Below are 21,095 nucleotides of genomic sequence, written 5' to 3'. Positions count from 1 at the left end.
CGAGAACACCTCACCTCCTGAGGCTGTTCCACCACTGTACTAGTTCATCCAGCCCCTCGAGGCAATCCACCACAAAGCTGAAGTAGGGTATTACACCGCAAGGTGGTCCGAACCAGGATAAACTACTGTGTCTCTTGTCCATTAGATTCATCGAGCTAGGCCGTGGATTCGGTGAGCAGGTAGACTGGGGAGGACGAGTTCTTCGCACGCACCCCAGAATTCGAACCTCTCAAGGGTCTGCGGAACCCTGAATCCGACAGGGCATTCTTTCATTTTTAGCCTCTTTTTTTCGTCCGGAGTCTCATCCCGACTTGTGGGGGAATCATAGTCTCCATCATTCTTTCCTCACGTGGGACAATACTCTAATAATGAAGATCATCACACTTTTATTTACTTACAACTCAAAATTTACAACTCGATGCTAGAACAAGATATGACTCTATGTGAATGCCTCCGGCGGTGTACCAGGATGTGCAATGAATTAAGAGTGACATGTATAAAAAATATGATGAACGGTGGCTTTTCCACAAATACGATGTCAACTACATGATCATGCAAATCAATATGACAATGATGATGCGTGTCATAATAACGGAACGGTGGAAAGGTTGCATGGCAATATATCTCGGCATGGCTATTGAAATGCCATAATAGGTAGGTATGGTGGCTGTTCTGAGGAAGGATATGTGGTGGGCTTATGGCACCGGCGAAAGTTGCACGTTACAAGAGAGGCTAGCAATGGCAGAGAGGTGAGAGTGCGTATAGTCCATGGGCTGAACATTAGTCATAAAGAACTCATATACTTATTGCAAAAATCTATTAGTCATCGAAACAAAGTACTACGCGCATGCTCCTAGGGGGATAGATTGGTAGGAAAAGACCGCCGCTCGTCCCCGACCGCCACTCATAAGGAAGACAATCAAAAAATAAATCATGCTCCGACTTCATCACATAACGGTTCACCATACATGCATGCTATGGGACTCACAAAGTTTAACACAAGTATTTCTCAAATTCACAACTACTCACTAGCATGACTCTAATATCACCATCCTCATGTCTCAAAACAGTCATTAGGAATCAAACTTCTCATAGTATTCAATGCACTATATATGGAAGTTTTTATTATATCCCGCTTGGATGCCTATCATATTAGGACTAATTTTATAACCAAAGCAAATTACCATGCTGTTTAGAGACTCCCAAATAATATAAGTGAAGTACGAGAGTTCATCAATTTCTATAAAATAAAGCCACTGGCGTGCTCTAAAAAGATATAAGTGAAGCACTAGAGCAAATTTGACTAGCTCAAAAGATATAAGTGAAGCACATATAGTATTCTAATAAATCACGATTCATGCGTGTCTCTATCAAAAGGTGTGTACAGCAAGGATGATTGTGGCAAACTAAAAAGGAAAGACTCAAATCATACAAGACGCTCCAAGCAAAACACATATCATGTGGTGAATTAAAATATAGCCTCAAGTAAAGTTACCGATAGACGAAGACGAAAGAGGGGATGCCTTCCCGGAACATCCCCAAGCTTAGGCTTTTTGACATCCTTGAATATTACCTTGGGGTGCCTTGGACATCCCCAAGCTTAGGCTCTTGCCACTCCTTATTCCATAGTCCATCAAATCCTTACCCAAAACTTGAAAACTTCACAACACAAAACTCCAACAGAAAATCTCATAAGCTCAGTTAGTATAAGAAAATAAATCACCACTTTAGGTACTGTTGTGAACTCATTCTTTATTTATATTGGTGTAATATCTACTATATTCCAACTTTTCCATGGTTCATACCCCCCGATACAAGCCATAGATTCATCAAAATAAGCAAACAACACGCGAAAAACAGAATCTGTCAAAAATAGAACAGTCTGTAACAATGGATATTTCGAATACTTCTGTAACTCTAAAATCCGGAGAAAATAGGAAGTTCTAGATAATTTGTCTATTAATCTTTTGCAAAAATAATCAACTTAGAAAACACTCTCCAGCTAAAAATAAGAATGTTTTTCGTGAGCGCAAAAGTTTCTGTTTTTCAGCAAGATCAAATCAACTATCACCGTAGGCTATCCCATAGGTCTTACTTGGCAAAAACACTAATTAAAACACAAAACCACATCTAACCAGAGGCTAGATGAAATATTTATTGAAAAACAGGACCTAAAACGCAAGAAGAAAAAATAGAATTGGGTTGCCTCCCAACAAGCGCTATTGTTTAACGCCCTTAGCTAGGCATAAAAACACGAATAGATCTAAGTGTTATCATCTTTGGCATGCAATCCATAAGTGGCTCTCATAGTATATTCATAAGGCAATTTAATTTTCTTTCTAGGGAAGTGTTCCATGCCTTTCCTTGACGGAAATTGGAATCTAATGTTTTCTTCCTTTCATATCAATAATTGCACCAATCGTTCTAAGGAAAGGTCTACCAAGAATAATAGGATATGTAGGATTGCAATCTATATCAATAACAGTGAAATCTATGGTCACATAATTCCTATTTGCAACAATAAGAACATCATTAATTCTTCCCATAGGTTTCTTAATAGTGGAATCCGCAAGATGCAAATTTAAGGAACAATCATCAAATTCACGGAAACCTAACACATCACATAAAGTTTTCGGAATCGTGGAAACACTAGCACCCAAATCACAAAAAGCATAGCATTCATAATCTTTAATCTCAATATTAATAGTAGGTTCCCACTCATCATAAAGTTTTCTAGGGATAGAAACTTCCAAATTAAGCTTTTCTTCATAAGATTGCATCATAGCATCAACGATATGTTTAGTAAAAGCTTTGTTTTGATTATAAGCATGAGGAGAATTTAACATGGATTGCAACAATAAAATACAATCTATAAAAGAGCAATTATCATAATTAAAGTCCTTGAAATCCAAAATAGTGGGTTCATTGCTATCTAAAGTTTTGACTTCTCAAATCCCACTTTTATCAATCTTTGCATCAAGATCTCAAAAATCTGAATGATCGCGACTCCTTCTAACTAAACTTGACTCATCTCCAGTCCCATCTTTATCAAGATTTACATTGGAAAACAAAGATTCAATAGGAGTCACATCAACCACTTTAAAATCTTCATCATTACTTTCACGGAAACTAGGAGAACACGTTTTTATGAACCAATCTTTTTTAGCGCGCATCTTAGCGGTTCTTTCTTTGCACTCATCAATGGAAATTCTCATGGCTTTGAGAGACTCATTGATATCATGCTTGGGTGTAATAGATCTAAATTCCAAAGAATCAACATCAAGGGAAATTCTATCCACGTTCCAAGCCAAATCATCAATATTAAGCAATTTTTCTTCAATCAAAGCATTGAAATTCTTTTACGAACTAATAAATTCTTTAACACTATTCTCAAATTCAGAGGGAATCTTATTATAATTTCCATAAGAATTGTTGTAGGAATTACCATAATTATTAGGGAAATTACTAGGAAACGGCCTAGGATTAAAATTGCCTCTATACGCGTTATTACCAAAATTGTTCCTACCAACAAAATTCACATCCATAGATTCATTATTGTTTTCAATCGAAGTAGACAAAGGCATATCATTAGGATCAATAGGAGCACTCTTATTAGCAAACAATTTCATAAGCTCATCCATCTTTCCACTCAAAATATTTATTTCTTCAATCGCATGCACCTTTTTACTAGTGGAAGATCTTTCGGTATGCCATTGAGAATAATTAAACATAATATTATCTAGGAGTTTGGTATCTTATCCTAAATTAATTTCCATAAAAGTGCCGCCCGCGGCCGAATCTAAAAGATTTCTAGAAGAAAAATTCAATCTGGCATAAATTTTTTGTATAATCATCCACAAATTCAAACCATGAGTAGGGCAATTTCGTATCATCAATTTCATTCTCTCCCAAGATTGTGGAACATGTTCATGATCAAGTTGCTTAAAATTCATAATATCATTCCTAAGGGAGATGATCTTAGCGGGAGGAAAATACTTGGAAATAAAAGCATATTTACACTTATTTCATGAATCAATACTATTTTTAGGCAAAGATGAAAACCAAGTTTTAGCGTGATCCCTAAGCGAGAACGGAAATAGCTTCAACTTAACAATATCATTATCCACATCCTTTTTCTTTTGCATATCACACAAATCAACGAAATTATTAAGATGGGATGCGACATCTTCATTGGGAAGGCCGGAAAATTGATCTTTCATAATAAGATTCAGCAAAGCAGTATTAATTTCACAAGATTCCGCATTAGCATCGGGAGCAATCAGAGTACTAATAAAATCATTATTATTGGTGTTGGAAAAGTCACACAATTTAGTATTATCTTGAGCCATCGTGACAAAGCAAGCAATCCAACACACGAGCACACAAAAAGCAAACGAAGAAGACGAACGGAAGAGGGGCGAAGAAATGGCGAATATTTTCGAAAATCGCTTTAGAAGTGGGGGAGAGGAAAACGAGGGGCGAATGGCAAATAATGTAATGCGAGGGATGAGAGTTTATGATGGGTACTTGGTATGTCTTGACTTGGCATAGATCTCCCCGACAACGGCACCAGAAATTCTTCCTGCTACTTCTTGAGCTTGCGTTGGTTTTTCCCTTGAACAGGAAAGGGTAATGCAGCAAAGTAGAGTATGTATTTCCCTCAGCTTTTGAGAACCAAGGTATCAATCCAGTAGGAGACAACGCTCAAGTCACCAAATACCTGCACACAAAAACACCAACTTGCACCCAATGCGACAAAAGGGTTGTCAATCCCTTCACGGTTATTTGCAAAGTGAAATCTGATAGAGATGGATAAATGGTAAAGTAATATTTTTGGTATTTTTGGTATATGGAACGGAAAGTTAAAGATTGCAAAGTAAAGGAAATAGGAAACTGAAATTGTAGATCGGAAACTTATATGATGGAAATAGACCCGGGGGCCATAGGTTTCACTAGAGGCTTCTCTCAAGATAGGAATTATTACGGTGGGTGAACAAATTACTGCCGAGCAATTGATAGAAAAGCGCAAAGTTATGACGATATCTAAGGCAATGATCATGAATATAGGCATCACGTCCATGTCAAGTAGACCGAAAACGATTCTGCATCTACTACTATTACTCCACACATCAACCGCTATCCAACATGCATCTAGAGTATTAAGTTCATAAAGAACGGAGTAACGCATTAAGCAAGATGACATGATGTAGAGGAATTAACTCAAGCAATATGATGAAAACCCCATCTATTTATCCTCGATGGCAACAATACAATACGTGCCTTGCTACCCCTACTGTCACTGGGAAAGGACACCGCAAGATTGAACTCGAAGCTAAGCACTTCTCCCATTGCAAGAAAAACCAATCTAGTTGGCCAAACCAAATTGATAGTTTGAAGAGACTTGTAAAGATATCAAATCATGCATATAATAATTCACAGAAGATTCAAATAATATTCATAGATAAGCTGATCATAAATCCACAATTCATCGGATCTCGGCAAACACACCACAAAAGAGTATTACATCGAATAGATCTACAAGAACATCGAGGAGAACTTTGTGTTGAGAATCAACGAGAGAGAGAAGAAGCCATCTAGCTACTAGCTATGGACCCGTAGGTCTGTGGTAAACTACTCACGCTTCATCGGAGTGGCAATGGTGTTGATTTAGAAGCCCTCCGTGATCGAATCCCCCTCCGGCAGGACGCCGAAAAAGGCCCCAAGATGGGATCTCACGGGTACAGAAGGTTGCGGCGGTGGAAAATTGGTTTCGTTTCCCCCGGATGTTTTTCGGGTATAAGAGTATATAGGAGGAAGATCTAGGTCAGGAGGACTACGAGGGGCCCACAAGGTCGGGGGGTGCGCCCTACCCCCTGGGCGCGCCCTCCACCCTTGTGGCTGCCTCGAGGCTCTTCTGACTTGCATTCCAAGTCTCCTGGGTGTCTTCTGGTCCAAGAAAAATCATCGCGAAAGTTTTATTCCGTTTGGACTCCGTTTGGTATTCCTTTTCTGCGAAACTCTAAAACAAGGAAAAAATAGAAACTGGCACTGGGCTCTAGGTTAATAGGTTAGTCCCAAGAATAATTTAAAATAGCATATTAATGCATATAAAACATCCAAAACAGATAATATAATAGCATGGAACAATAAAAAATTATAGATACGTTGGAGATGTATCAACCTTCTACCACAGATCCGAAGGCAAGATCTTTTATTGCCAAAGATGGAACATTTCTAGAGAAGGAGTTTCTCTCAAAAGAAGTGAGTGGGAGGAAATTAGAACTTGATGAGGTAATTGTACCTTCTCTCAATTTGGAAAGTAGCACATCAGAGAAATCCGTTCCGGTGATGCCTACACCAATTAGAGAGGAAGCTAATGATGATGATCATGAAACTTCAGATCAAGTTACTACCGGACCTCGTAGGTCGAATAGAGCACGTTCCGCACCAGAGTGTACGGTAATCCTGTCTTGGAAGTCATGTTACTAGACCATAGCGAACCTACGAACTATGAAGAAGCTATGATGAGCCCAGATTCCGATAAATGGCTTCAGGCCATGAAATCTGAGATAGGATCCATGTATGAGAACAAAGTGTGGACTTTGTTGGATTTGCCCGATGATCGGCAAGCCATTGAGAATAAATGGATCTTAAAGAAGAAGACTGACGCTGATGGTAATGTCACCATCTATAAAGCTCGACTTGTCGCAAAAGGTTTTCGACAAGTTCAAGGGGTTGACTACGATGAGACCTTCTCACCCGCAGTGATGCTTAAGTCAGTCCGAATCATGTTAGCAATTGCCGCATTTTATAATTATGAAATCTGGCAAATGGACGTCAAAACTGCATTCCTTAATGGATTTCTTAAAGAAGAGTTGTATATGATGCAACCAGAAGGTTTTGTCGATCCTAAAGGTGCTAACAAAGTGTGCAAACTCCAGCGATCCATCTATAGATTGGTGCAAGCATCTCAGAGTTGGAATATACGCTTTGATGAGGTGATCAAAACATATCGTTTTATATAGACTTATGGTGAAGCCTGTATTTACAAGAAAGTGAGTGGGAGCTCTGTAGCATTTCTGATATTATATGTGGATGACATATTGTTGGTCGGAAATGATATAGAATTTCTGGATAGCATAAAAGGATACTTGAATTACAATTTTTCAATGAAAGACCTCGGTGAAGCTGCTTGTATATTGGGCATCAGGATCTATAGAGATATATCAAGACGCTTGATAGGACTTTCACAAAGCACATACCTTGATAAAGTTTTGAAGAAGTTCAAAATGGATCAGTCAAAGAAAGGGTTATTGCTTGTGTTACAAGATGTGAAGTTGAGCAAGACTCAAAACCCGACCACGGCAGATTATAGAGAGAGAATGAAAGTCATTACCAATGCCTCAGTCATAGGTTCTATAAAGTATGTCATGCTGTGTACCAGACCTGTTGTGTGCCTTGCCATGAGTTTGGCAAGGGGGTACAATAGTGATCCAGGAATAGATCACTGGACATCGGTCAAAAATTATCCTTAGGTACCTAAAGAGGACTAAGGAAATGTTTCTCGGTTATGGAGGTGATAAAGAGTTCATCCTAAAGAGTTACATCGATGCAAGCTTTGACACCGATCCGGATGACACTGAATCTCGATCTGGATACATATTGAAAGTGGGAGCAATTAGCTAGAGTAGCTCCATGCAGAGCATTGTAGACATAGAAATTTGCAAAATACATACAGATCTGAATGTGACGGACCCATTGACTAAACTTCCCTCACAAGCAAAACATGATCACTCCTTAATACTCTTCGGGTGTTAATCACATGGTGATGTGAACTAGATTATAGACTCTTGTAAACTCTTTAGGTGTTGGTCACATAGCGACATGAACTATGGGTGTTAATCACATGGTGATGTGAACTAGATTATTGACTCTAGTGCAAGTGGGAGACTGAAGGAAATATGCCCTAGAGGCAATAATAAAGTTGTTATTTTATATTTCCTTATTCATGATAAAGTTTTATTATTCATGCTAGAATTGTATCGATCGGAAACCTTGATACATGTGTGAATACATAAACAAACACTAAGCCTCTACTAGACTAGCTCGTTGATCAAAGATGGTTAAGGTTTCCTAACCATTGACATGAGTTGTCATTTGATAACGGGATCACATCATTAGGAGAATGATGTGATGGACAAGACCCATCCGTTAGCTTAGCATAATGATCTTCAGTTTTGTTGCTATTGATTTCTTCATGTCAAATACATATTCCTTCGACTATGAGATTATGAAACTCCCGGATACCGGAGGAATGCCTTATGTGCTATCAAATGTCACAATGTAACTGGGTGATTATAAAGATGCTCTACAGGTATCTCCGAAGGTGTTTGTTGAGTTGGCATAGATCGAGATTAGGATTTTTCACTCCAAGTATCGGAGAGGTATCTCTGGGCCCTCTTGGTAATACACATCATAAGCTTGCAAGCAAATGACTAAGGAGTTAGTCACGAGGTGATGTATTACGGAACGAGTAAAGAAACTTGCCGGTAACGAGATTGAACTAGGTATGAAGATACCAACGATCGAATCTTGGCCAAGTAACATACCGATGGACAAAGGGAATTATGTATGTTGTCATACGGTTGGACCGATAAAGATCTTCGTAGAATATGTAGGAGCCAATATGGGCATCTAGGTTCCGCTATTGGTTATTGACCGGGGAGGTGTCTCGGTCATGTCTACATAGTTCTCGAACCCGTAGGGTCCGCACGCTTAACGTTCGTTGACGATATAGTATTATATGAGTTATGTATGTTGGTGTTGTTCAGAGTCCCGGATGCAATCACGGGCATGACGAGGAGCTCCGGAATGGTCCGGAAGTAAAGATTGATATATAGGATGATATGGTTAGGCCAAGGGATTAAGCCCACGGGGCTTTAGGTCGGTGCAAAAGGAGTTTTGCGGAGGCCAGGGGGCAAACGCCGGAGACCCTGGCGTCTGGCCCTGGGCCAGAGGTGAGGCCCATGGCGTCTGGGCCAGACGCCAAGGACTGTGGCGTCTAGTCCTCGAAGTCCGAGAAGGACTCTTCCTTGCGGGCAAAACCAACATTGAGGAGGCTCTTTCTCCAAGTTACGACCCCAGGGCTCAACATATAAGTAGAGGGGCAGGGCTAGCACCTGGAACACATCAAGATACACCAAGCCGTGTGCCGGCAACCCCGTCCCTCTAGTTTATCCCCCGTCATAGTTTTCGTTGTGCTTAGCGAAGCCCTGCGGAGATTGTTCTTCACCAACACCGTCACCACGCCGTCGTGCTGCCGAAACTCATCTACTACTTCGCCCCTCTTGCTGGATCAAGAAGGCGAGGACGTCATCGAGCTGAACGTGTGCTGAACGCGGAGGTGCCGTACGTTCGGTACTTGATCGGGACGGATCGGGAAGGTGTATGACTACATCAACCACGTTGATAAACGCTTCCGCTTAGCGATCTTCAAGGGTATAAAGATGCTCTCTCCTTCCCGTTGCTATGCATCTCCATGGATAGATCATTGCGTGTGCGTAGAAATTTCTTGTTTTCCATGCAACGTTCCTAACACTGACAATTGATAAATTATTTTTAAATTGTTAGATTGTTGCAAAATTAAAATTATTGATATGTTCTTTTGATAAATTCTAAAATAGTATGTGTTTGAGGTGGGAGGGGGACAAAGGCTATTTTCCCCAAACAAGCCCTCCCATAGAAATATCATAAATTTCTTCAAAGCTGGGGGTGGGCGGTGGTCCTGTTAGGTTGACGCATGGCTCTGCCTCTGCTAGCATGTTGTGTTGTGGTGTAAATATATTTTGAATATCAATTGGACCACCTTGACGAGAAATCCTGCCTACGAATCTATGTCCCTCCATTGAATTTGGGTCAAGAATGACAAACATAGCTTAAGGTAAATATCAACAACTTCATTTAGTCAAAATATAAGTAAAAATACAAGCATTAGGTGGCTCCGAAAATCCATAGTTGATCAAGAGCTCATATGCTTCCGGGTGATAAAATAGCAAGCAAATAAAAAATCTTGTTTTTTGTACTTCAAAGATGAAAGCACGAAAATTCATGAGAATATGACATTGGACCAGGAAAGCTCGGGGAAGAAAAAACAAAACCAATGCTCCAAGTTGAGCATTTCTCAAAACTCCTATTTTTATATTTTTTTGTCTAAAGCTGCTCTGATGTCGTATTTCCACGAAAGTTTTCACACACCTAGAAAACTTTCATCTTTGGTGCCAAAAAATCAATTTTGTTTGGGTTTCCCCCTATTTTTCTCAATTTTATTTTTCATCTGCGGGAGCATATGCTCTTGTGCACCGAAACACTGACCTCAACATATCTAGATGCTCTAGGTGATTCCCTCAATATTCTTTAAATTATTGGTGAATATTTTGGTATACCGGCCGAGCTTGTAGTGCACCCAGTGCAATTCGTCCCAATTGACATATTTAAATGTTTTAAAAAAACTGAAGGAAAGAAAAAACTTGGACTTAGTCTTTTATGTAGTACTCCATGTCGTAGATTGATAACATAGGTTGTGATACAAACTAGATGAATTCAACACTAAGTAGTGTCTGGTGCAAGTTAGTCTTTGAATAACACATGTTAAACTCGTCCCATTGACATATTTAGATGTTCTGAAAAATCTAAAGGAAAAAAACCTTGGACTTACTCTTATATCTTTTTATAATAATTACAAAAAGTTTTAGTTTAAGAAGAAACCTACTCTTATATCTAATATCTTTCAAAGCCACCGCCACTATTGATATTTTTTGTCCTTTTCTTTAGAGTTATGTTTCAAATGTGGACCTGAAATTTTGTGACACTGTTGATTATGTTGGGCCTACTCCATAATTTTTAGCTTGTTTGGCCTGTCCTAAATTTCACTATTACTTAGGATCTAATTAAGTGTTGGACCACATATTATTGTGACATGCATGCTCACTCCATTATTTTTTGCATCTCAAAGAGCTTTATATATTACTCAGTAGAGGTACAAGGTTGCTTCATACAATTATGTAGGAAAAATGGAATAGAGTTAATCCAAAGGTACCTCCTCCTAGACTCACTAGCCTGCTTAGCACACCTATGAGCAGCTTCATTAGCTTCAGGCTCAACATAAGATAACACGAAGCTGGCAAAAACCCCACCTAGTTCCTTGATTTCATGGCAAATGGCAGCAATGTCCACTTTGTCATAGTTTGATGAGTTCCACATATTGACCACCTAAAGTGCAAGGGTGCCACATATATATGAAATTGCGGGTGCTTTACTGTAGAAATAATGCATATTTACTCGCTATGCTTTGTTAGTTGCCATGTCACTATTTTGTGGAAGCAAATCAACTCTAGATTGGAGTTATCAAGATTTTTTTCTCATTAGCTACCTCTTAGGACATTTGAAGGTTCGAATGTAGTTGTATTTGCAGTTCGATAAAATTTGATGGGGTTAAGAGCAACTCTAGCAAAGTCGTGATATGTCCCTCCCTCTATAATAACCGCTAATATGGAGACTATAGAGGCAAAAGACGCTCCAATAGAGTCGTCATCCCTTCACACTTCATAATGTTTGAAAGACGCTCCAAAAAGAGGGTTCAACTATATTTGTAGGTAGTGGGGGGTGCTTTTGAGGGCACTCAAACTCAATCGTTGTCGCGCCATTGAAGTTTCAGCGGCTTCTTCTTCATGCTTCCTACTATAGTTTTCTTCATTTCAAAGGCATTGCGCCCCGCATAACTCCCATGAAAAAAACCCGCTGACGACTTGGACATATAAGGGGGAGAGAGTGTGTCTTATTATTTCACATTTTAAAAAGAACGTGTCAACTGGGCTTGGTTCATTGTTTGCTCTACAAGCAGCTGGTGCACCAAATATTCTTCCTCTAAACTACTAAATTAATCTAGGCATATATGATCTGTCACTTTGTGTGATTCAGCGATGAAGTGTGACCAAATCCTCATCAAGAGTTGAAAGAGAAGGTCAGGTGAGTAGCGTATATATTTATTTACCCTTATGTTATTATGAAGAAGACAATTGGTGGCAGTGATCCCACTACATTTTCTTCTTCATAGTCCAAGAGGCTATACACTATTGACGTCTCTTAGTTTTTTCTTGTTAATTTTCTGTTTATTAGAAGTCAAAAAACGAAGAACTGTTCAATGGACGGTGCAACTAATTTAATTATCCCTTCCGATTCATACTAATTACTCATTGATTTGGTATTAATTTTCATAAGAGCTTACGAGCCAACTGCTTATCCGTACTCCTCTTGAGAGGCTCTTTGATGTATTCCAGAGAATATTATACAAGCAGACTGCCGAGAACTAGCAGAGCTTGAGACTTTTTTTTACATGGTAATACGTGTCTCATTCATATCGTGAAGGTCAAAGTACAAATCACGTAAGAACCGATATGACAAACTGAAAAGATAGCAGAACATCTCTGAGCTTGACACCAACACCCGTCACCTGCCTCAAGCACCACCATAGCAGCCACCGAAGAAAATAATGACTGATCACCTTCTCATCCGAGCTCGACGCGGTTCCATCGCTGATATGCAGCTTTGCGGACCTCCAAGGTGGCTTACCAAAAGTAAAGCCCTTGCCGTTGAACGAATCAGACCAGGGCAACACTCCCGACACACCATCGAACTCCAGATCTGGCACTCTACCACGACTAAGACGTCGAAGGAGGAAACCATACCTGCCATCCACGAACTACGAACCCAGCACACGTTCCGTCTTCCAGATGTCGTCGATGCAGACCACAATCTGCATCCGCTCCTGAACTACCTCCCAAACTCCGCGTCGAAGCTGGAGCAAACGCCGTCGCAACGGCGAAGCCCGAGGACACAGGTCCACCATGAGGATGCCGCCCCACCGCACCATTCTTCCTTGAACAAACTAGTTCCTAAATCCATCCCCAACCATAAGACCGATGACCTCGTCAGAAAAGTATCCGAAAAATCTTTATTCAACGTCGTCATCGTCGTCGCCGAAGCCAAGACGATAAATAACAAGGGAGTAAAATCGATCCACATGTGGGCGACCCCCCTCACTACCGACGACCGAGGTCGCCGGCGGAGGAGAGCCGCTGGAAGATTGGTCTCTCCTGGCGGCGGCTAGGGTTCCAGCCGCCACGGACGAGAGTGAAACGATCGGTTGATAGGTTAGAACTGGGAATTCCTGAGAGGCTTCACGTATAAAAACCGTGTGAGAGTGTACCTTTCGTCGGAAAGAGCTAGTCGAACGCAACGCAACTCTTCCCAGTAGATTATTGTTTGTGAGATTCGTAGACAATGCATGTAGAGCCAAGGCGAGATCGCAGTTGGCAATCCGGGCGTAGATCATGCCGCCCACAACGACCGCCCGTCCGGCGGCACGGGCGCGGGCGCCATAGTGTCGACATCGTCGTACCTCCACGTCCACTTGCCCGCGTCCACGGTAACGAAATGCCGGCCCACGCGAGCCACTGATAACGGCTCCCACGCCCGCCACCCCGCGCGCCTGACCGGCCCCTTCCATGGCGACCCACTGACGGTTGGACCCGAAGGACCCAGTTGCACGCACGCCTGACCGGGCCCACCCGCGGCGCTGGCCCGCCGGGGCCCGTAAGATCTCCCAACCGACGGCGGCGGGGTGGGGATGACGACACCCTCTCCGTGGTGGGGGCCCCGCGCACCGATGTGGCGTGGCGACGCATGTGTCTGCTCCCCGCCGCATGCAGGTGCGCCGCGCGGTGCGGCCGCCCATAAATTGGTTTAATTTCATTCCTCGAATCGGATCGAATAATCCGTCGACTGTTCTGGAGAGTGGATATTCTGTTGTCCGCGGCGGCCATGGCGTTCTTCGAGGTGAGCGCCTTCCCCTGCCGTCCTCTCTTCAAGTCTTCTTTCTTCTTCTTCTTCACAGCGGCAGCGATGGCGTTCAGAATTGTGTCTGCTTCTTCGTCTTGCTGCCGCGTTGTTCTACGCAGCGCTGAATTGCGAGGCGAAATTTGTTAATTGTTCGGTTCTTCCGTTCCTCTAATGGCAGGAGATGGAGTCGTACTACGTCCCCTACCTCCGCACCCACCTACACCAATTCGCTGGTAAATATATGTGCTAATTAAGGGGTTATTTGTGGTTATTTTCACTAAACCCATCGTGGGAGCTCGTGATTCTGACGCGGTGGGGCACCGCTTGGTCGTCGGCGATGGCAGCGTCGGTCTCCGCGGCGAGCTGCGAGGAGGGGGCGGGCGACGACGAGGAGTGCCGCGACGAGGCGGCCGCGCTCAGGCTCAAGATGGTGGCCGTCGCCGCCATCCTCATCGCCGGCGCGGTCGGCGTGGCCATCCCGCTCGTCGGCCGGAGGCGGCGCGGTGGCGGCGGCGGCGGCGGCGAGGGCGCGTCCTCCGGCGGCGGGACGTTCGTGCTCGCCAAGGCGTTCGCTGCGGGGGTCATCCTCGCCACGGGTTTCGTGCACATGATGCACGACGCCGAGGAGAAGTTCGCGGACCCGTGCCTCCCGGCCACGCCGTGGCGCCGGTTCCCCTTCCCGGGCTTCATCGCCATGCTCGCCGCCCTGGGCACGCTCGTCATGGAGTTCGTCGGCACCCGCTTCTACGAGCGCAGGCACGGCGAGGAGGCCTCCGCCGCCGCGGCCGCGCGTGATGACACCACGGCGCTGCTCGAGGACGGCGCGCTCGCAGGGATCGCTGCCGCAGCGGTGAGCGGCGACGACGAGAAGCAGGACGCCATGCACATCGTGGGCATGCGCGCGCACGCGGCGGCGCACCAGCATAGCCATGCGCATGGCCATGACGCGTGCGATGGAGGAGCCGTGTACGACGCCCATGCCCAAGCCCACGCCCACGGCCATGGCCATGACCATGGGCATGGGGGCGACGAGAGGCCGTCCCAAGCTCATCATGTCGTTGTCTCGCAGGTACGGGCAATTTAATATTGTTGCCAGTTCTTAAGGCAACAAACTTTTAGTTAAGTCACATCTTTTATGCGTTGAATTAAAAATTCAGAATCGAATAATGTTGAAGTCAATCTCCCAACGAAATCCAGTCATCCAAAGATCAGACAACTTGAAATTCACAAAACCCCCGAATTATTACTACCTTTCTACGCAGGTTAGCTATGTAAACACATACTACGTGCTTAGGGTCTTACATGTTTGAGTTCAGCCAGTGAAATTTCCTATGCTAAGTTATATCTGAAAAATGTTAGCACAAGTGAACATATATATGAGCAAAACTATTCGAAATGTGCTATCGTGATAGATGTTTTGAGTTTGGAAATCTGCAAAGTATGCTAAATAGTGATTTTCTGTATTGTTGGCAAGATTTTGGAAATGGGGATTGTATCGCATTCGGTGATCATCGGGCTATCCTTGGGCGTTTCGCAGAGCCCATGTACCATTAAGCCTCTTGTTGCTGCCCTCTCCTCCCACCAGTTCTTTGAGGGTTTTGCCTTGGGTGGCTGCATTTCTGAGGTTAATGTCCGCTTCATTTCTGCTTTATGGTTAGCAGTTCCTCACTTGAAGTTAGCACTCATGTGCCCTTCGTCATGTTAATTGCATCAATTCATCATTCTGTATGAACAAATGCAGGCTCAGTTCAAGAATTTCTCTGCACTCCTGATGGCTTTCTTCTTTGCTATCACAACACCTATTGGGATCACTGTCGGGGCGGGGATCGCATCGTTCTACAACGCCAACAGCCCCAGGGCATTGGTGGTGGAAGGCATTCTGGATTCAATGTCTTCTGGTATACTGATCTATATGGCATTAGTGGATCTCATTGCTGCTGATTTCCTTAGCCGGAGGATGAGCTGCAATCCGAGGCTGCAAGTGTGCTCATACGTTGCCTTGTTTGTCGGGGCTATTGCCATGTCATCACTTGCTATCTGGGCTTAGTGCCAGTGAGTATTCTTGAAGCTTGGGACAAGCTGCTTGGCGTTCAACGCACTACGACCTGTTGCCTAGCTACCGGTAACTGAGTAAGATGGGAGGCTTTTTCTTTCTCTGTCCATTCTTTTGTTTGATCTTCTCATGGTGCTGGGCCGGGTAATGTCCTCTTTTGGTCACAGAAAAGGAAGCCCCTCTCTGGGGTACATTTTGGTGGTAAAGAATTGGGACAAGTTAGTTAGGGAATAAAGAGTTTTTGAGTCCCAACAGTCTTTGCAGATGTACAGTTCATCCTCGGTGTTAGATAAGAGGACTTGTCTGTTCTCAAGTATAATCTTGCACATACATCAATGTGGATCTTCTGAAAGTCGTTTCAACTGTTCGAATACAATGGCAGGTCTGTTTGAAATGAGGATGGTTATGAACTCACGCTAGACTCTTTTGCTGCACCTGTTAGAACTATTTTGGTTGTATATATGGAGTGAAGGTTACTGATCTTTCTCAACTTAAATACCAATCATATGAACATCGATATTGCAGCAGAAATTATTTATCCTTTATCCTTTTTGTAATTGAAGCAGTTAGTTGATACTGTTGTTGCTGGACTGCGGAATCATTTGTACACCACGATTAATTTTGTCGAAATGCAGTTCATTCATCTATGTCTCTACTTATAATAATGTAGATTTCTCCTGATGACTTGAGCTGAACGACTTTGGTAGATTCTACTGCAGTATATATTCATCTATGTCTCTATTTTTCAAGTTCTAGTAACCCATGCTTGTACTGAACAACACATGTGTATTGTATCATTTATTTGTTCCCTCTCATGCAAAAATGTGTATTGTATCATTGGTGCTGTTTGCTGTATAATATAATATCCGGATGTCCTCTGTTGAAGGCATTTCGCATACTGTCGCCAAATGTAAGATTTATGATCTGAGGGTTTTGCCTAGAGTGCATCTGTATGGTTTCCAGCAGATACCTGTGAGCAAGCATATGATTCAGGTAGCTTGTGCACGAAGGTAACCCAGCTACATATAAATCCTTATAGAACATGCATATTGTTCCTGGAGATATAAGATGACTACTTTTCAAAATAAAAATAAAAATTGCTGCATTCTTTCAGCCTTTACCATTCTCTGTTGCTTTTAGCACCAACCGACAAATATGGTCGTACAAGTTATCACCATTACTTTACAGGGGACTGGTTATTCAGGCTTTCTTTTGTCTTATTTTCTGATACAGTAGTGGCGTTACAGTAGAAAAGACTTGAGAGTCGTAAGTTGAACATTTGATTAGGGTGCTCAAATTCAGTGAAAATTATCTCTTTCCTTCCCATTCTTCTAACTATGATGGTTTCTAACATTTACTACATGACCCGGGAATGGTAGGAAAATGGTATACACTTGGATGGGTCTCATCTGCCGTTTTTTGAGTGGCAGTGCGCAAAATGGATTCAGTTTCGCCTGCATAATTGCTTATTGTGATGAAAATAGCAGTAATGTGTGCATGATCTTCCTTAAGGTAGTGCTTGTGCCATCAATATGCTGCAACGGAACTCCTTTAAACTGTAGAAGAGCAGATAACAGATGTAGAACTAAAACACCCGCTATAATTTCTGATGCAAAAGTTGAATTGTCGACTATTCGATATATGTACTGATGTTTCCTCTTATCTTAAAAAAATGTACCGACGTTTCAGTATGCACCATGCTGTGTTATAGCAGGTCTTGCCAACTGGGAGAAATAGGGTACTTGACGCGAAGGCGGGCGCAGTCATATGGATGGATGATGAGTTGCAAGGTGGAGCCAACCTTTTGCTCCCTGGCAAATCTCACTGCTAGAGATATTGATCATGTCACACTCGAGTTCGACGGACGTCGACTGAAAGACCACGGATAATGCATCTGAAGCTCGTTCATCATCAGCAATCCAAGAGGCTGTTGTGATACCATCTGTGGCCTCGGCAGATTCTCTTGTCATATCCTCCCTGGACCAGACACCGGATCCTGCAAAGCCTGGAGGGCATCTTCGTTGTTGAGATGGAAAGGGTTCAGGTCCGTGTGTTGTTGCCAGCTTTGCTCGTGCTGCTCACATCCAGAACCACTGCTAAGCGAGGGAACTGTTTGGGACATGCCACAGTGATCAACTGTAAGCTAATGCTTAGCTGAGAAAGGAGAAAATATGTAAGGTCACTTGGAGAACATCTGCCGCCTCTCATCAGGTAAATTCAGGTTCAGCCATCGAAGAAGTGACGAGCTAGTGCCCTTGCAGGAGATGCTGCTACTGGACATGAGGAGACAGTCTGGTAAGGTAGCCGCGCAGAATCTCTTGAGAAAGGTTAACCTTTTTCTTTCCCGGGCTCATCACCTGCCAAGTTAGAAGAGACTTGCTAGCTAATTCAAACGTACTGCATCAGAGAGTGGAATCTCCAAGGACCGGGACAAAACAGAGAGAATGGGAAGGAACTATTGGTCGTGGAGGACATCGATCCAGTGTCCGGGACCGGGAGCTCTAGCCAGGGACAGCATGATTCGATCGCCACTGAGGAGAGGACGAGTGACTCTGCCACGGCGTGGTGGCCTACCGGTTGTGGCAACCCGCCGAGACATGTTCCGAGGCCCAAAAGAGGCGCCCGTGGAGGAATACTGAGCACGGAGCACCGAGCAGTGTGCGTGTCAGTAGGAGGAAATGCGGCAGCCTGCCTGCCTGCCATCATTGACCTCCAGGACTTCGACGGACGGAGCTCGGAGCTCGGAGCCTCGAGCGAGTAGTTCAGACTTCCGAGATGAGATGGACAGAGAGATAGATTCTGCGTCTGAAGTTTGAAACCTCTCATGGCGCATTCGAATCGAGTATAAAGGGGAAGCTCACATCAATCAGGGCTCTGGACGAGTGCGCCTGCATGGAGGCACCCTCTGGATTTGATGAGATGGCGAGGGGTGTGGCATCTGATGAGGTGACACGGTGGTGCGCTAGCTTGGCGTCTTCCGCAGGTGCTCCAGGGAGGAGGGCGTCCCGCGCTAGCTAGTAGTCTAGGACGCGTTTGGTAGGCTGCGTATGACCCAACCAAGCCCGGACGGGATGAAACTGGGCCGTTTGGTTACCTGCAGGCCGGCCTAACTCGCATCTGCACGGACCTTAAAGCACCCCTCAGCCTGGCTCGCTGGGAACGCTCGAATCGGCCGTTTCCAGCGAGCCAGGCTGAGTGGGGCGGAAAACGAAGACGCGGCGTAGGGAGCGGTGCAGGGGGGATGCGGGCGGAGATGGCGGGAGGGGAAAATCGGTCGAGGTCGGGTGGCGCCAAATATACCCTCATCATCTCATTTTCCCGCTCACCTCTAGCTGTAGGACAAACCCTCCTTTGTTCTCGGCACCGGCGACGGCGGCGAGTCAGATCTGCGGCTGGGACGGCAGCGGTGACTGAGATCTGCGGCAGCGACACTCCCCTGCAGCGGCAAGAGGCGGCAGGCGCACTCCCCTGCAACAGCAAGAGGCGGTAGGCGCACTCCCCGGCGGCGGCTGCTTCTCTCTTTCTTCTTCGTCTCCGTCCAGCCCTCCTCATCTCCGCCATGTCTCCCCCGACCTCGAAGCTGGTAACCTACCTCTCCTCCAGCTCTTCTGTTATGTGTTAGGTCGTTCAATAGGAGCGTTTCGGCTCGATAGCGCCATAGCTGACCGCATCATGGATGTCGCTTAGGTTCTGGATGAACGGACGAAGCTTCTAGTTCAGGCAGCATCACTGATAGCTGTGGTTCAGGTCTTGATCTTGTTGGTCCATAAGAATGCTGTTCGTTGGAATGAGAGACCTCGCATCCAGTATGGTCCGATGTTAATCCGGGATCAAGAGAGGATAGCGAATCTGAACTACATCTACAACTGCAACGACATAGAGGCTCTGTGGATGCTTCGAATAAAAAGAGCACCTTTTGCCAGGCTTGTGCAGACGTTTAGGAGCAGGGGACTGCTAGAAGATAACACCAGTGTGGAAGAGCAAGTGGCCATGTTTCTCCATGTTGTTAGTCATAACCAGAGGTTCAGGGTTGTACACAACACCTTCAGGAGAACAATGGAGACCATCTCCAGATACTTCAAGCAAGTGTTGTTCAACTCTAGCTTGCCACATGTCATTATCTATTGCCCACTGAAATCCTTGTAGCCACCACAAAGAGCATTGCTTTACTTACATGGGACAAATCACAAAACTATGTGCACCCTTATCGATAAATTACTGTTGTGTGTACCTGAACACCAATTATTGGAAGTACCACCAAACTATGTACTAACATGTAAAAATTACGAAAAATGGTATCAATCTGCACGTACTGCCCCAATTGTGGTACTTCCTACTCATTTTCGATTTCCATCTGACAAGTCCCTGTTTTGGCAGAAAACACCCTAGTTTTAAAATGACAACAACTTGGCCATTTCAAATCCAAATTAAACAAATTAAATATATATTCCTATCAAGAAAGTGTGTTCTACCCATTTATAAACTTTTTCCATTTTTTGGTTAATTGAAATTGGTCCAATTAAAATATATTTAATCACTCCTTAAAGCTTGCAAAAATCATAACTTAATATCTATAAATTTGAATAATATTTTTTTTTCACTGCTTTACTTGTAACTAATGCAACGTCACAGGGATGTTGCAATATATTTTTGAATATTACCACAAATAGTTATTCTGTTGAAATACCTAGTCTCTATTACAACAAAATGGCTGCCTCATGCAACGGAATTTGTTTGTCGCAATATCTGTAACACCCCGAGAATCATGCTACAGTAACTCCCTGTGATTAAGCTAATCATGTTGCTAAACAGGGCTTGATCACAATTGCCTCAAATTTCTTTTCAAACTCCTAATTCAAACTTCAATTAAATTTAAAGTGGAAAATAAAAGTTTTCAAAAATTTAAACAAAAATGTTCGGGCACTGCCAGAAATTGCACTGATAATTATTGTGGAGAAAACACATTTTTATAAAATGCCTAAATACTTTTAAATGAAATAAAACAGAAAAGAAAATAAACAAATAAAAACAAAACAGAAAACAGACCAGACAAAGAAAAAAAGGAGAAGGCCCTTTCCCCCCCACTGGACCCCTGGCCCGACTGGGCCGACCCACCGGCCCAACCCACCTCTCCCACTCGCCCCCC

At 43.6% G+C, this 21,095-nt stretch overlaps 1 protein-coding gene across 2 annotated transcripts; it reads left to right on the top strand.

Annotated features, from left to right (window-relative positions):
• Nucleotides 1–13,272: 13,272 nt before the first annotated feature.
• LOC109770146 (zinc transporter 10) lies at nucleotides 13,273–16,343 on the top strand. Of its 2 annotated transcripts, none has more exons than XM_020328859.3 (5): nucleotides 13,273–13,893; nucleotides 14,075–14,129; nucleotides 14,241–14,965; nucleotides 15,371–15,520; nucleotides 15,638–16,343. In XM_020328859.3, the coding sequence occupies exons 1-5, from the start codon at nucleotides 13,879–13,881 to the stop codon at nucleotides 15,941–15,943; spliced, it is 1,251 nt and encodes a 416-aa protein (XP_020184448.1). In that variant the 5' UTR covers nucleotides 13,273–13,878; the 3' UTR covers nucleotides 15,944–16,343. The 2 variants fall into 2 exon arrangements, with proteins under 2 accessions (XP_020184448.1, XP_020184450.1); XM_020328861.3 differs by having other exon boundaries at nucleotides 13,680–13,893; nucleotides 15,371–15,549.
• Nucleotides 16,344–21,095: the final 4,752 nt, after the last annotated feature.

The sequence above is a fragment of the Aegilops tauschii genome, chromosome 7, assembly GCF_002575655.3.
Source record: "Aegilops tauschii subsp. strangulata cultivar AL8/78 chromosome 7, Aet v6.0, whole genome shotgun sequence".
Taxonomy (NCBI): Eukaryota; Viridiplantae; Streptophyta; class Magnoliopsida; order Poales; family Poaceae; genus Aegilops; species Aegilops tauschii.
This window is presented reverse-complemented; position numbering and strand designations above follow the sequence as displayed.

Coding starts and splice junctions, on each gene's coding strand:
- LOC109770146 (XM_020328859.3), top strand. Junction 14,130..14,240: donor CCACCTACACCAATTCGCTG/GTAAATATATGT, acceptor CGGCGATGGCAG/CGTCGGTCTCCGCGGCGAGC. Junction 14,966..15,370: donor ATCATGTCGTTGTCTCGCAG/GTACGGGCAATT, acceptor ATTGTTGGCAAG/ATTTTGGAAATGGGGATTGT.